The sequence below is a fragment of the Gavialis gangeticus genome, unplaced genomic scaffold (genome assembly GCF_001723915.1).
Source record: "Gavialis gangeticus isolate Ggan-Ray unplaced genomic scaffold, GavGan_comp1, whole genome shotgun sequence".
NCBI classification, from domain to species: domain Eukaryota; kingdom Metazoa; phylum Chordata; order Crocodylia; family Gavialidae; genus Gavialis; species Gavialis gangeticus.
In genome coordinates this window covers 25,108,010-25,124,805 of record NW_017728998.1, presented here as the reverse complement: position 1 = coordinate 25,124,805, position 16,796 = coordinate 25,108,010, and the positions used below count along the sequence as shown (strand labels likewise).

Here is a 16,796-nt window from a genome sequence, read left to right as displayed (position 1 = left end):
CCTGCCATTTTTATCAGTACAGAAGGGACTTTAAGCTTTTTTCCTGCGACCTCTTCCGATCTTGCTGATTGAGTGTCTGCTGCAAAACAGTAGGAAATCAGAGTATCTCTGGTGTGGGGGTAATATTGTCACACTATTTTTCTCTGCTTATTGGCATGTGACCCAAGCAATTTCCAGTTTAGCAGGGTGAAATAAAACTTATTTCACCCATTGCCATGGCTAAGAAAATGTGTGTTCAGATCCAATGTAATAATAGTGTACATCAGATGTACTTCTCTGCTTTAATAAATTTTGAACTTGTTGCATTTGCATGTAGCATCAGTCTGAGACATGGTAATAAGCTATTTTAGAATTAAAATTGAAATTTTAGATACTGAACTACTAAATTTAGATGCTGAGCACCATGATATCTGAAGTAGAGGTGAGAGAATACATGCATGACATGTATCTGAGATTTTTTTTTAAACTTCTGTTATTTGATTCATTGGAAACTACAAAACAGTACCTCTTCAAAGCAAACTGAATTTTTTTTCACTAAATCATGGTCTAGCTCAGAAATATAACCAATAAAAAACAGACTAATTTGTTTTGTATGCACTATCCATCCACTTTTTGTCCAGCTGGACTAAAATTATCTATGCAAACTGCCGTGAAATATTGCTTTATGTATGATAACACAAACGAACAAGACAGTTGCTCTGTAGGAATTTGGTAACATCATGCAACATCTGGAACCTAGTTCTGTGGCCTATATTGAGAAAAATGTTAGTAGTCCTAAATTTTATTAGTGGCAAAGTAACAGGCATTATACATAGATCACAGAAAAATTGTAAGAGAGCATATTTTAAAGCAGTACATTTAAAAGAAAAATATAAAACAGAATGAGGAAAAATTAGGTTTTTCTTAAAGCTAGATTATAAATCATTACATTTTCAGTGTGAAATTACTACAGTTAAAATGTTAATGTCGCTCTTACATGTGCCATGTTGTGCATAGTGATTGTGTTTGTTTCAGACGTAAGGAAAGCACTGGATGATTTCCAAAAAGTCATGAAGAATTTTGAATCCAGAGTTGAATTCACAGAAGATTTGCAGAAAATGAGTGATGTAAGTGTCAACTGTTTTATGCTCTAGCTCAATGGTGTTTTTTGAAATCTAGAAAAATATGGATATTCAAAGTTGATTTTTAAAAGTGTATAGAAGTAATCCAGTCTCTTCTAGGATTGAATGTTACTTCTGTTGTTAAGTGCATTCTTTTAAAATACGTATACTGTTAATAAACACATGATTGCAAAATGTGCTGTTTTAACTTTACATTTTTCTCCATAGGCCACAGGTGATATTGTTGATATAAGAGAAGAAACTGAAAATGATGCTACTGAAACAAAAGGTGACTGAGTTCATTTGCTGTTTCAGATACTAGCCAGTAAAATATTGGCTTTTTATGCTGATTTGAATAACATTCACATTAATTTATTTCACTTTTATTACAGATTTAAGATAAGCACATATGTTTCTACTGAGGATAAGAAAACTATACTGGAAGGAGTAGGGATTTAAGTCCCCTTTTATCCATAGAACAGTGTAATTTAACATCAGTGGAGGCTTCCCACACATGGCTCTGCCATTATGCTTCCTGACTTGGATTTGGTAGAAACAGGTAGTTCAAGAACCAGATTGTAGGATCTTCAGAGAAGCAGCTCTCAAAGGGAACTTTAGAAAGGAGCTGGCCAGAAGAGAAGAGGGGAGGGGAAAAATAGTCCTGGACAGATGCTGGATGCTTAGTCTCGCCAACATTGGGATAGAAGTAAAACTGGAAAAAATAGGTTACACACTCCATCTCTTATTCAGGAAGAATGTCTGGCCTTCATCAGTGAAGGCAAGAAGCCTGAGGAGAGGGAGTTGAGGCTAATATGGGATAGTGTGAAGCTGAGCTCAGCTGGGCTATTTTTATTCTTGTGGAAAGGGAAGAAAGTCCAAACCAGAGATTCTTTACAGCAGTTTTTGGAAATATAGTGAAATATCAGCAGAAAAGTTACTTATTGCAAGGCTTACAAGAATTATTAGCAGTACAAAGGCAGGTTATAAAGAGACACTGGGGAGGTGAGTGGTGAATAGTGATTGATTCCTGTAGTATCTGAAATAGTGTTTGAGAGTCAAAAACTGAAAATAAACAAGAGTTGGAGAAACAGTGCTGAAAATATGGCATGTCTAGGTCATGAAGTGATCAGAATGGGCTGTAAACTGTAGATGGCTTAAGATGGCCAGTATAATGAATTTTTTGGCGAATACTTCTTTAAATACCTTATAGCTGAAGCTGGAGGCAGGGAGAGCAGTTCTTTGGATGGAATGGGTCACCAGTACCTTTCTTCAGTTGTGGTTGCATAATATAGGTTTTTAGCATTCTGGGAGATGTGCCCTATTCTAACATTTGTACATACTTTTAATACTGAAATGTTAGGAATGGTCATTCAGAATTCATTTGAGTCTGTTTTGTACCTTAGACCTTTGCTATCACTGTGCTCTGAGTCAGCTTAATTTTTGCAATAAAGCAAGAATAAAATCTACTATAGTATCATTGCTGTTGCTTTCATTGATCATTCATTCTATAAGGATGTGATATAAGTATCCGGAACACTTGTACTGGTGCAAGCTTGGCTTCGATAGGCTCTTAAGATGAGGATCTTTCTCAGCACTAGGAAAAATAGTTTATTTTTGGGGAAACCCAAAAAAGTAGCCAAAACTGTCTTATTGGTGCATCTCTTTCTCTTTAGACTTCTTTATTTTGGTGAGTTTATTGTTCTTGTTTTAATGGTGTGTAAGCCTTGTAGCACAATTTTTATGCTGTTGGTAATAAACATTTTAAGCCCTGCTCTGCTTCAAGATGCCTTGAAATTAGTTTCTTAATAATCATAGAAATCATAGAAAATTAGGGTTGGAAGGGACCTCAGGAGGTCATCTAGTCCACTGTCCTGCTAAAAGCATGACCACCCCCAAATAGTTCATTCCAGTGAAGGCTTTGTTAAGCTGGGCGTTAAAAACCTCCAAGGATGGAGATTCCACCACTTCTCTAGGTAACTTATTCCAGTGCTTCACCAGCCTCCTGGTGAGAGAGTTTTTCCTAATATCCAACCTAAACTTCCCTTCCTACAATCAATTCAGTTGTTTATACTGAAGTGTAACATAAGGAAATCAGATGTCAAGAGGACAAAAAACTAAAACTAGAATTGAATTAGATTGCTAAATAATCTTTCCAAATTTTATTTACAGTAAAGAACACTAAATTAAGTTGTAACTTTGTCTTATAGCAAATGAAATCAGTGGGAGAGGCTGTTTTCTTGATGGCTTACTTTAATTTATATTTAAGTCTCAATAACATAAATTTCAAGGGCAACCATAAAATGCTGCCCCTTTAGGAAAGGTGTAGATCTATAGGATCTACAAATCCCAACTTGCTACTTGAAGGCTTTGTGTGAATTGAATATCTGTAGTTGCTTTTGAAATGTTTATGTCTAATGATTAAAATATAAGCAGACATATGAGCAATGATATCTTTCATTAGAAAGTTCTTAAACTTTAGAAGTTGCTGCAAATAACTGACATATAAAAAGACAGGACTTCCAGGCAATTCTACTTGGTTGCTGTTAAACCCTGTAAGTTAGGTTATTTCATGAAAAAATGTAAAAATAAAATAATTAAAATTCCCACTGATTTGCATTTGTTTTTCAATACATTTAAGAGACCCTGTTGTGTCATGGTATATGTAGACACCAAATAGGTGATGCTCCCTGCCCCACAAGTTTAAAATCACAAGGGAAAAGACAAGACAAGGGTAAAAGAAATGAAGTAGTAATATCCTAATATTACAGATAGGGGACTGATGCATTAATGCCTTTTTAGTATTACTTGTTTGATGATATTGCCCACAATGTGCCAGGCACTATCAAAAGAAATAGTAGAAGTAGTCTCTACTCTAGAAAGTTTAGAATGTGGGTAAGGAAATGAATGGGTGTGCTTTTCTAATACATAATAGACTTTAAATGACCACAAACTTGTCTATCACTAGCAGATGAATCACTGAGGAGCAATTTTCTCTAGCTACTTCTGAAACTTTTGAGCTTCATTTATATTATTTCAGAAATTCAAACCAATGTTTAACAATGCTAAACTTTTCTGTTTTCCTGCAAACCATCTGGAAGTTTCATGTAGTAGTACTATACTTTATAAAACAAAATAAAATAAAACCATCTACTTGTCTAGATAACTTGGAGCTAAACTGGAAAGTTGTTAATGGTATGGCAAGGTACTGTTACAAGAGTGTGCCACAATATTGGATGAAATCCAAGTCAACTGTTTGGCACAATAGACATAAAATCAGTGGACTAGAAGTGCTACAAGATCAGTGCCTCCTGCTTTGTAAATGAATATTTCTGCTTTGCTTGGGCATTGATCTTGTGTCAGGAGATTACTATCCTGTGTAAGAGCTCTGGTTCATTGACAGTATCACCTGAACAATCCAGAAGTAAGTTGAGAATATATTTTGTCCAAATACTTCATTTGTTATAATTGTCTTGGTAATTTATCTTTTAATTTTTGTTGCATAGGAAAACGCAGAACTGCTCACAAACCTCATTCAAAGCCCAGAGTGTCAGATGTTTTTGAAGTAAATTTTCAAGAAAATGGAACTGATGCAAAATCCAGAGGCTGTTTTCAATCTGAGGAAGACCTGTGGGCTCGACTGGAAGAGCTTGAGAGACAAGAAGAAATGCTGGGTGAACTAGATAGGTATATTAGTGTTGCAAATGTGGAGAATTTTCCCCTTTGAATTTGAAGGACCTGTTTAAAATCCTTACAAGTATGAATAAATAGGTGCTTCTAATAGTTGTCTTGCTTAAATTCCAAAATCTGTAAAAAGTTTAAAAGTGCATGATAGTTAACTTGTTCAGGATTTTTTCTGTTTGTTTTTATAATGGAAATGAATCTACAAAGTCTAATTCAAAGCTCCAGATACTTTTCAGTAGCTTAAATCTTATAGTAATAAAATAAATAAGCTGTTTGTAACAAAGGAAGGTCTGGATTCAGAGTCTGCCACAGACTTTCTGTCTAATTGTGGCAAGTCACTTAATTTCAAAATGCCTCTGCTCTCGTCTATAAAATGAGGTTAATACATTTTCCAACCCCAGAGGTGGGTTGTAAGTATAAATATAATTAATGTTTATGAATTTCTTGAATATTACAGTGATTGAGCTGTGTAAATACTTAGATATGTATAGCTAAAAGAATTAGCATTGATTATGGGAGTAGGTTGAAACTAGAATATAAGGGGGTAGGTTGAAACTAGAACATACTATATTTAATATGCAGCCAACTTGTAACATAAGTGAGCTGAAATCTGTCTGTCAGTGGTCTGCAAGGAGTCACCTGGCATAAGGGAATTACTCATTGATAGAGGCAGCACCTGCTTCAGCCCCTTCTCTCCTACAAGGGTACATCCTGAGGCATACAGCAGGATGGTCACGCATTGTAGAAAAGAAGTCTATAAGTAACCTTCATTGGCAGGACAAGTCATTTAAAATCCTCGGCTAGGGATAAAGGTTGCATACGAACATACATATAATTTGGGAGAATTCTCCCAGGTTTGCTCTCATGGTAGAAAACCTTCCTAAAGTGATGTGTACAGGCATTCAAATACTGATGTCATGAAGAGTGGAGAGCTTGCAGTGTTAACGCTCTGCAGCTGGGAGGCTGCCCTGGTCACACATCTCTGCAGGCTCCCTTAGTTTGCCTGGCAACAGATGACAGCAGTGCATTGGGCAGCCCTGATTGGGTAACCCAAACAGCCTTGATCAGCCTGTGTTGTCAGCATGCACAGACATTTGGTGTCCCAGGAGAAACTTTTCTGGAAGTGGTTTAGGCATGGTTGTGCCCATGTTTTCTTCTGGAGTGCCCATTTTTACTCTGATGAAAAAAAGCCTGAACTTCTATTTACATTCATGATTTTTCCTGGGAGAGTAGACTCCCCCAGGAGAAACTAAATGTCTGTACAAGGCCTAAGTCAAAGCAGTCCCGTAGTTGCTTTAACTGGGCCTGGGGTTGATAAGGGATCAGAGAGACATAACCAACTCCATGACACCTTCTCTTTTGCTGATCAGGGGTTGGATGCAAGGAGGCACTAGCCCAAGGTGCACAATGGGGCAGAACAGCATAGTGGCTAGAATATTTTGCATTTCTGACCTTCTGTGATTTTTATCAGTGCAAACTTCCACCAGTGCTGTATTTTGCCATTAGATGACAGATACTGAGAAAGTAAAATCCTTTTCCCTTGAACCAGAAAGTTTACACCCTTAATTTGCAGTATAGCAGTGAAAGTTCCTCCTTGGAACTATTTTGTCCTAAAGTTTAAGTTACAGTATAAGCCAAAATGTGGCATGCTTTGACACATTGACAAGCATTTCTGCATTTCTTTTTGAAGTTGTGCTCATTTGATACTGGAATTACAAGACTAAGTAAGCATTTATCAGTATGAGCAAACTCTCCCTAGGCTGCCCATAGAAATTGTCATGTCGCATATGACACTGTTCTTGTCCTTCCCCCTGCCAAAATACTCACAGCCTCTAAATATAGGAAAATAGTACATATTTTCCTGCTTATATTATGAACTGTATTGCTTTTCTTTTCTTTCTTATCTATTTCTCATTTTTTAGAACACCTGGTGCAGTAGAGACAAATGGAGAAGATTCAGTGTCCTCTGAAGAGGAGAAGGAAGATAAGACAGATCTGAATGTGGTACATAGAGTTGAAGACTCTGTTACTCAGGGCAACTTCCAGAAAGAAGTAACAAATTCAGAATTGTTCAGTGGCCAAGTTAATGGCTCAAGTCATTATCACAGTGATGATGAAGATGATTTAGGAGTTGGAGATAACGGTGTACCTACCATATTTTTCTCTCATACTGTTGAACTTAAAAGGGTTTGTACTATTACTTTTTATTTATTTTATGTCTGTCTGTCTGCACTTTATTGAAAATAGTTAACCTCATGGCCACAGACAGTAAAGTCTACTGTTCCTTTAGTTAGTTAATTGGATAAAGTAATTAGGTCATGGCGGAGTTAGATGGTCACAGTTTGAAGCAGAACCCAGTTTTTTGATTCCTTGTTCTAGAGGGACTTGGGACCAAAGTAAAAACGGAATCCTTGTTCTTTGGGAAGAGAAGTTTTGTTATTTAGAGCGGGTAAAGCAGCAGTAGTGAATTCTTCAGGGAGGCACCCAGCCTGCCTTAAGTTTAATTCTGTGTGTGTAAATGAGAGCTTATGGAGAAACAAATCAGAAATGTCTGAACAGTTTTGTAAGTGAAATGGTGAAAGAGATTGGCAAGTAGTAGTCAAAATTAGGGGTGCACTGATGAAGATTTTTGCAGCCAATACTGATAGCTGATTCTTAATGAGGTATATCAGCTGATACCGATCTGATTTCCAATACCCAGCCCGGCAGCATTGAGAGCTATCTCCAGCTGGTAAGTCTGGTGTGGTGGAAGAAGTGGGGGAGGGGAAGGGGTGCAGATCAAGACCTCTGCGGTGAGGGAGTTGTGGGGGAGGGGCTGGGGCAAGCGCTGTCCAGCTGGGGTGGGGTGGGCACAGGACGGTGCTGCAGCTCATCCAGGGAGCGTGGGGGTGGGCAGCTCCTGCTGCTGCGCACCGCTTATGTGAGAGCCGCTGGGCCAGCAGCTCATCAGACGCTTGCTTGCTCATCTGGTGGCTTCCGCCGCTTGTCTGGGAGGGCTTGTGGGGGAGGGGCTGTGTGCCCTTGGATCTGCACGGGGCAGTGCGGGCTGGGGCCAAGGCTGTGCCAAGCTCTTCCTAGCAGGGCGGTGCTGCTCTGGGAAGGGGCTACGGTGAATTTTTGACTGCAGCTGCCCCTGTAGGCTCCTTCCCAGCACAGCTCCACGTAGCTGGGAAGAGCTCAATGCAGCCTCGGCCCCAGCCTGCCCCATGCAGATCTGGGGGCACATGCCCCTCCCCCCATACCCTCCCAGACAACTGACGGGAGCTGCCAGACTAGCAGGGAGTGCCAGGTGAGCCACTGGACCAACAGCTTCTGCATGAGAAGTGCACAGCAGCGGGAGCTGCCCCTGCGTCCCCCCAGACAAACCGCGGCACAGTCCTGCACCTGCCCAGCCCCAACTGGGCAGCGTTTGCCCCAGTCCCACGCCTCCCTCACTGGAGGGACCTTGGTGTGTCCCCCCATGCCCATTCCATTCCCTTCCCCCTCCCTTCTCTCCTTCCACCACACCAGACTTACCAGCTGGAAGCAGCTCTCCGCGCTGCCTGGCTGTGCTCCTTACCACCTGTGCTGTGCTGCAGCTGCATGCATGCATGGGCCATTTATTGGCCAAATTTTCGGTTTGACATGGCCGATTTTCAGTATAGTAAATTTTCTTTATATCGGTGCTGTTCCCATATTGGACCAATGTATCGGTGTACCTCTGATCAAAACACTAGTAAATATACAGCATTGCCTGAGTGGTAGGACTAGTTGGCCTGCTAGATCCTTCATTACTGCAGGACTTCCTCAGTTGAAGGATAATTAGTAGTAGTTACATGTAGAGCTGTCTTTAGTCTCTTACAAAGATTGTACTCCTAATAGGACACCTAAAACTTACCTTCAGAGAAATCTAATAACTATTTATGCTACTTACACTTTTAGGATAAACCCGTTTCTTTCTGGAATGCACTTTTAATTCTAGTCATGACATAGATTACTGTTGAATTTAAGGGTACCAGTTAGACATTTATCTGTAAGACCTTTCCATTTAAAGTAAATACTATGGCATATCTTGTTAGGTAGGGTATTTAACTATAAAGTTTATTTTAGCTTTTTATTTTCAAGTTTATTTTGGCTTCTACCTGTTGAGCCTTACTGATTTCAGTTCATACACATAAATATGATACAGAAAAAGGTAACCTTAAAATTTTTATACATCCTTTTAGAGATATTTGAAACAGTTTTGGTAGCATCCCTTATCTAGAAGTCCTAAAAATGTATTTTAGTTAACATAGATTTGCAAGGAAGTTAAGCTGTAAGTAAACTTAGTAATTTAAGGTATACTCTCCATATGCAAGTTGTTTCCTCTTGCACTATGAAGGAAGATGTTTTTGTACTTTTTGTGGAAAGTTGATGAATGTTAATACAGCAAGACAATCAGCATGCTATTACTACATATTACTGTTTTAAATCTAGCAGTCTATACTTCTGTAGTGCCCTCTTACTCAGATGGAGAGGATTTATGAATTGACTTGATCTGGACCCTGGGGAATTTTGGTTTTATAGTCTGGCTAAATTTGTCTTCACTTTTTAGGTAAGAATAAACACAGGAAAAAATACTACTTTGAAATTCAGTGAAAAGAAAGAGGAGGCAAAACGTAAAAGAAAGAATAGCAATGGCAATGGACATTCAACTCCAGAACTACCTAACATCAAAACACCTGCAGACATTTACCGGTATGTGGTTAAAGCAATGGCTAACATGCTTTTCCCATTGCACACTTGTAAAATAAAAGAAAGTCTTCTCTGAGTCATGCACCTCCTGCATGAACAGTGAAATCCACCCTAAAAGCCAAAACATTTGGTGCTGGACCCACATTTTAGAAATGAAAGAGTGTGTCTCCTGCCTGGTGGTCATACTGTTGATTTGTCATACTGCTTAACTGTGTTGCCCACTGCTTTGAGAATTATATTTTTTTTAAACCAGTAATTGAACATAATCAGTGCTTTTAAAATTTACTCCACACCCATGAAACTCTGCACTGTAAAGGAACAAAGCAGAACTTTGCATATTACATTTAGTTTAAGATGTTTTTGGTCACTTTTCTATTTTACTTTTTAAAATAGAGCTGAACCCTATCTGTCACTTCCATTATACCTTCCCTCTAGCTTCACTCTAGCCTTTTTGTTCTCCCTGGTGTAAATTACTCTGGATTGCTATTGCCTCTTTCCTCTTTTATTCCTCTCCCCCCAGCACTTTTCAGCACAAGCTCTTTCTTTCTTGCCCTGATCCACTATATGCTTGCTTTCCCTTCATTCCATCCTAGACACATTCAGCTTCTAGCCACTCTTCATCCATGGAACTAGAAAAAAAGATCGTAGGGATAAATAGTTAGAAGATGATACAGAAGTCTTAACTAAAATTAAGGGAGACAGATTTTTAACAGTATTTGGGATCTATTCCTATCCATCTTAAGATGCAGATAGACATTTTGTTGGGTTTCAAATCCATGAGAGTTGAGTGGCCAGGTGCTTTTAGAAATCACTCTGCATCTTGCCTGAAAACTTGAAAATCTGGCCTGAACTATTCAGAGGCCAGGTGGAAAATGAAAGCTCTTAGGGCAGAAGACAGCATAAGAATTCTTCTTGAACCCTGTGAAGAGGCTCTATCTTTTCTAATTTTCAGCTATTGTATGCATAACAAGCATGAAGTAGTTGGAGACAAAATCCAGCACCCAAAAAAGGCCTCACCCATGAACAAAAGCAATCAGTAAAAAAAAGCCCATCACCCAGTTGTTGAATAGTGACAGTGCACGCTTTCACTTTGAGCCTGCATTTGCTCTCAGTGAAAACTTCCATGAACTTCAGTGCTAGTGTCGTAACCCATAGATCCCTACTTTTTCCCAGATTCATCAGGACTGATGAGGCAGTATTATTAGAGGGTTTCTATTCACTTATTCCATACTCTTTCTTATTGAACACTCTGGAATAGCCCCAGCAGAGCTGGCAGCTTAACCAGATACTTACTATTTTTCATAGCTTACCTACAGAGTTTCTGTAGGCAGCAATGGGTATTAACAGACTGGTCAATTAATGGCAGATTGGGAAAGCCATGACCACCAATTAGAGGCATAGGCACTAGGGGTGTGTGAAGCGGGCCATATTCGATTCAGATTCGATTTGGGGGACAGCAGTTCGATTCACTGATTCGGATCACTGTCCCAATTCGATTCAGCTGAATCTGAAGATTCAATTCTGATTTGGAGAATCCGCGATCTGGCCGTAGACACAGCTTTAAATGTTTTTTCTGCATATCTTGAGGTACCAGGCACAGCTCATGAACACTGAGATGGTCCACTTTTGGGTCCGCCACCAAGCGCGTGGGGGATCTGCCCGCACTCCTATGGGACACTCCATCCGCCCCACCATCTCAGCATTCACGAGCCATACCTGGTACCTTGAGGTATATAGAAAAAACATTTAAAGGTGCGTCTGTGGCTGAATCGTCAAATCAGGGTTCCAATTCAATTCAGAGAGATTAATGGGTCTCCTGATTTGATTTGCATTTGGAGATTCGGCTGCTGAATTGGGCCGAATCTCCTCCGAATTGAATCAGCAACCAAAGCTTTGCACAGCCCTAATAGGCACTACCTGTAAAATTTGGTAGAGGCCACTGTTTTGGCTGATGCTCTGTTCATGTTAGAAAAGTTTCTTCACAGTCATAGAAACTAAAAGCTTTTTTTTTTTTTATTGAAAGCTCAGATTCTACAAAAGATGACGGCCCTTGCTTGAGAAAACTTTCTACCTAACATGTGCAAGTGAATGTTTAATCTATTTTTATATTTAATATTTTAAAAGAACTGCACTCTAGGAAACCTTCTATTACAACTTCTGTAATTTTAGAAAAACAAACTGAAAATAATTTTATGACTTGCTTACAATTTTTCTTTACATTTTGAAGATGAAGCTGCTGCTGTTCATGAAGCTCTGCAAAAGGCTATGCAATTTCTGCTAAAAAAAAAAAAAAAAGTGTACTAGGTTAGGGGTGGATAACATGTGGGCTGTGTGTCACAAATGGCATAGGCAGCTTCTGTGAGTGGTGCACAATAGATTGGGGAGAGAGCAGTACAGTGGCAAATAGGGTAGGGAGCAGAGCAGCAGATTGGATGTAGAAAGGGGATTCTGGTGGCACTCCAGGATGGTACAGGGCTAACTTGTGGCAAAATTTCTGCCAAAAAAGGTTGACCCTAATGTATTAACTTAATGCTTTAATGAAGGAAAAGGCATGTTTGGGTGGCAGAATTACTCCTTGTTCATTGGTAAATAAAATGCTCTATTGTATCTTCTGAAGGTAGTGTCTTGTAATTCTGCAGCTGAGAAGTTGGAAAAGCAAATCATAATTAATTTGTACAAAGACAAAGAGAGATCACTGTAAATTTGTCATCTGATCCTGAAATAGTTTATTAAAGCTAACATTTTCTTTTGCAGAGTCTTTGTTGATGTTGTGAATGGAGAATATGTCCCTCGTAAATCAATTTTGAAGTCTCGAAGCAGAGAGAATAGTGTTTGTAGCGATACCAGTGAGAGCAGTGCTGCTGAGTTTGATGACAGACGAGGAGTTCTGAGGAGTATTAGCTATGATGAAGCTACTCACAGTGACAACAGTGAAGGGATATTGGAGGAGGAAGAGGAGGAGGGACAGGAGCTTCTTCCAAAAAAACTTCCACCATCATCAGGGACATTTGAGGTACAGTTTTTGATTAATTATTGATTGTTGGCATGGATAAAAAGGAACAAGTTGATTCATATCTACTGTTATTTTCTTTTTAAATAAATTTCCAGCTCTCTCTACCTGTTTCCCCTTTGTAGAAGGATTGCCAGGTAGCCTTTCTTCTCCCTATGTCTGCCTATTTCCTCTCTCTTTAGGGTAACCAGGAAGCTCCCTCTACAATCATTGTAGCCTAGGGTTCTTCCACAGAGGGCACGTGAGCTGGCTATTTGCCAGTTTATACAGTAGTGGGGAGTATCCCCTCTGCTGAGCCTGTTGACTGGGTTTTCCCTATAGCTCTAAGTTGTACAGCAGAATAATCACATGCTGGATTGTGCAAGATGCACGTTCTGCTCACCTTCTCCCTTGCTATGTGTGTAAGGGAGGGAAGGGAGAATACTGTTTGTACTGCAGCCTCTTAGTGTTCTGGTGCATGGCTTATGGCGATTCTTCAGGGTTTACTTTACATATTAATATTAGCCAGTGTGATCAGTGGAGACAGCTGGATTTCAAGTAGAGGAGAAGTTACCTTGTGAGATATCACACACAGTGCAGTGCAGAGACTGTGTCTAAAAGAATATGCTCTTGCAGGCTAAAAACCTCTGGTGATGCTAACTAAACTTATTTCCAAGTCTTGGAGTAGTTGTGTGCTCTTACAAGGAGAGATGGTACATCACAAGGGAAAACTCATATGTCCTTAGCTGAAAGTATGAGTGGGAACTGGATGTAGCTGCTGTCCTGGCATCCTGGAATTCAACATTTTGCATCCATTTTTTTAATGGAAAATTCTGATAAAATTTTAGAAGTTATATTAAATTGAATTTTCAGACATTTCCAACCCGGTGTCTTGAAAGGAGATGCTTTGAAGTAGATTCAGTAGCAGATGGAGTGGTTTATTCTACAACCACTTGGCTCTGTTCTTGTAACCCTGTTTGTCTTCTAACCTTCACGCTCCCTTTATTTTTCTTGTCATGTTGTGTGTTTGATGAAACCCTAATCCACTGGTTTTCAACATTTTTAGACTCCAGGCACATAATTTTCTGTGAATTGAGTAACACCCTCTTTTAAAAAAAATTACACTGCTTACCCCCTTGCAGTGAAAACAGCAGGCAAGGACTGAGCTTGAACCTGCACTTCTGAGCTTATCTCCTCAGACCTCGGGGTACCCTTCCAAAGAACTTTTGGCAGCGTCACTGCCCTCACCTTACGTACTTGGAGTCGCACTGACTTCACACTGATTTAGCGGGGGCATACAGATCTGTTGGTTTGGATTCTATTGCAGTATTAGCATTCACGGTTATAACATTTTGGGGGCAGTGACTATCTTTTATCTTTGCCTTTAAAGCACCTACTACTCTTGGCCATTATAAAACAAAACAATAGCAGGTTGTTTCCCTGATGGGCCTCTTCCCTGAACATCTCATGATTTTTCTCTATAGCAAGGAAGACCAGTCTTTTGGCAGGTGTGTGACAAATTACAGCCCTGCCACTTCCCCAAATCCCCTTTCCCTGCCCAAGCTGCTTTCTGTTCCCAGCCCTGTGCTCCCTGCTGCTCTGCTTCTTTCCCTGTGCTGCTTTGCTTTCTACTTCCTGCCCTATCAGCCCTGTGTCACCTGTTCCCTCCCTGATCTGCTGCTTGCCACATACAGAGGCTGCTGGTGCCACTTGTGGCACCCGTGCCTCAGACTGATCCCCCTCTGCTCTATAGCAGATTTCCTAAGCAACTACAGCACAGTGAACAAAACACTTCTGTCATCATCAAAGAGGGCATTTGCCTTTTCTTAATATTGCAGTTGTTTTCATGGATATTTGAAATATATATTTGTATCCTTTAGCATTTGCCATACACTGATTTTTTTTTCTTTGTTTCTAACTGTAGTAAAAACCTCAGAGACTCTGTTTCTTTTACCTCTTTATAAAAATGCACTAGCATTGTTTGAACAAGGCAGCAGGAATAGAGGCACAGCTTTGGGCATATTTTAGTTAGAGTATAGAACAAAAAACATAGCTTTTTTGCCGGTCCTGCAAGAAAAAAGCGGCTATTTTATTTTTCTTGGCAACTGAGTTACTCCTTTTAAAAAAAATAAGCAGACTTAATAAATCCGGTATATGTTCCCTTGTGCCCAATACGATGATTAAATCTTGGATGTAAACTACTGCACCTTGTTCCTTAAATGCCCTGAACATTTTCTCTTTTCAACACGTGTAATATGGTGATTTTTTTTTTTAAATGTAGCTTTTTACATTGCATAGGCACAATATTACGCATACTATAAAACCATGGCAAATACTGAAAGCATTTATGAAGAGTAGCTTCTCAGTAGCTGTTTTTCAAATGGTAAATATCTTGGCTGTTTCTTTTTCTTATGAGAGAAGAAAGGTTTAATTCATATAATGGAATGGCTGCTTGTAAATTATAATTTTAAAATATTAACTATGTTTTAGTTAGAACTTGCACAGAAAGAAAAGAATTGGAAACGTTTTGCTATTCTTTTCAGTAGAAAATGCCTTGACCAATTTTTGATCATTTTTGGTAAGGAAAAAAAAAAGAACAAACAAAATATGTAGCTTGCCAATTTGTATGCCAGGTGTCAGATTGATGCAATTAGAAAAGGCCAAGATATTAAGCCATGAAAATGTGATGTATGATGGAAATGCTGATAGGCTCAAAATCTGCACATTTCCTCCCTTTGTTATACAAGATGAAATTGCCTATTGCATCATCTGTTTTATTTTCTTGATCATATGTCAGTAAGGAAGCTAATTTTTAGACCATTTGTGCAGTTAGGAATGAGATTAAGTATTGCTTTTAAGACACTGTCTTTCTTTTAGACTTTTTTGAACAAGCTATATTTTGAGGTTAATTACAATTTGGTTACTTATGCAAGGAACCATCATTGATTTAAAGAGATTTCTTTACTTTTGATTAAAAGAAATAACAGCTCTAATCAGACTAATATAGGGTAATGACCTCATGGGCATATCTTCACATTTGCATTTTATTAGCTGATTTTGAGTTTTCCTTTTTCTTATAGGCTTTTTCTGGAACTGTTATAGAAAAAGACCCTTTGTCTCCCTCCTTAATACCACACCCAAGCATTGCTCACCCTGGCCTGCCTACCATTCCAGAGCGAAAATCAGAGGAAGTTCTGTCTGAAGCATCAGAAGGAACTACAAAGAGGATTTCAAAATTCAAAGCTGCCAGAATGCAACAGACTAACTAGGTCCTGCCTACACAATGGAAGTTTGAATATTAACACCTAGTTTCACATTTGTTGAGATTATGTAAAACTATGTGCATTACACCTAGGTAGTATAAAAGGCATCCTATGTTCATTTGGCATCATTTTATCAATTTAGATCGGTATTGTTGATGGGGGTTTTTTTCTTTTAAAGAAAAGTTAAGTGTTTGAACACTTCAATATTCAGTTTATTTTGTCAATTTCCCTGTATGCTGTCAGCACCTTTGTATATGTTTGCCTTATGATAGCAGCACTTGGAATTATTTTCAAAGACTACTTCTCACACGCATTGTTTTTGTGTTTAAACCTAAATACAGGCAGTTTTGTACCAGCTGTGATGTTCTACATACCATATGGACCGTTTTAAGGAAACTTTTCAAATTTAAAATGAATCCAACAATTATATTTCATTACTTGCTTTAGCATTTTAAGACATACTTGTATTCACATTGTTGTAGATTTTGCAACTAGGTGTCTGCTAAAAGTTGATTTTTTTCCTTCTGTTCATTCTAATATCCTACTGTACAGATCTATAAATCAGAATGCTGTGTTCATTGCAGGGAAGTTTCTTTGATTGAAAAGGGTATTTTGTAAAATTAAACTTTTCAAGTAAAAAAAGCTGTGAAATTTTTTCTTCTCTTGTGTTAATATGTTAATACTTGAAATAAAACATGCAAAGAGGTTTTTATTTTGAACTCAGATATTAACTTGAAGTGCTTGCTATTGCAAAGACATGAGTTAGTCTATTTTCTTCCCCTTGTATCTATAGAGCGCCAATTAATGCCTGTGGCAAGTACATGCTCATTGGAAGAAGAATATAGACCCAAACTATAGTGGCAAAATCCCCAGTACAGTATATGTACAAAAAATATTTGAATTGTCAGGGGAATGCCCAGAAGGAGCCAGTGCTTAAGATAAGTGTATTAATAACTACAACTTTATCTCAAAATACAATGGCAATAAGGTACTTGGAATTGAAGGGGGAAGAGAAACATTTTGCTGCAGCAGGTAGATATGATTGTTCAC

The 16,796-nt window shown here is 38.8% G+C and overlaps 1 protein-coding gene across 1 annotated transcript in view; it reads left to right on the top strand.

Moving 5' to 3' along the window:
* Window positions 1–16,400, top strand: part of URI1 (URI1, prefoldin like chaperone) — a 58,347-nt gene extending 41,947 nt beyond the window's left edge. Inside the window, exons 5-11 of the mRNA XM_019505634.1 lie at window positions 1,015–1,106; window positions 1,329–1,389; window positions 4,604–4,784; window positions 6,704–6,968; window positions 9,355–9,497; window positions 12,249–12,507; window positions 15,564–16,400. Of these exons, the coding sequence (XP_019361179.1) occupies window positions 1,015–1,106; window positions 1,329–1,389; window positions 4,604–4,784; window positions 6,704–6,968; window positions 9,355–9,497; window positions 12,249–12,507; window positions 15,564–15,752 (1,190 nt within the window). The 3' untranslated portion in view covers window positions 15,753–16,400. The remainder of the gene's footprint in view (window positions 1–1,014; window positions 1,107–1,328; window positions 1,390–4,603; window positions 4,785–6,703; window positions 6,969–9,354; window positions 9,498–12,248; window positions 12,508–15,563) is intronic.
* The last annotated feature ends 396 nt before the right edge of the window (window positions 16,401–16,796 follow it).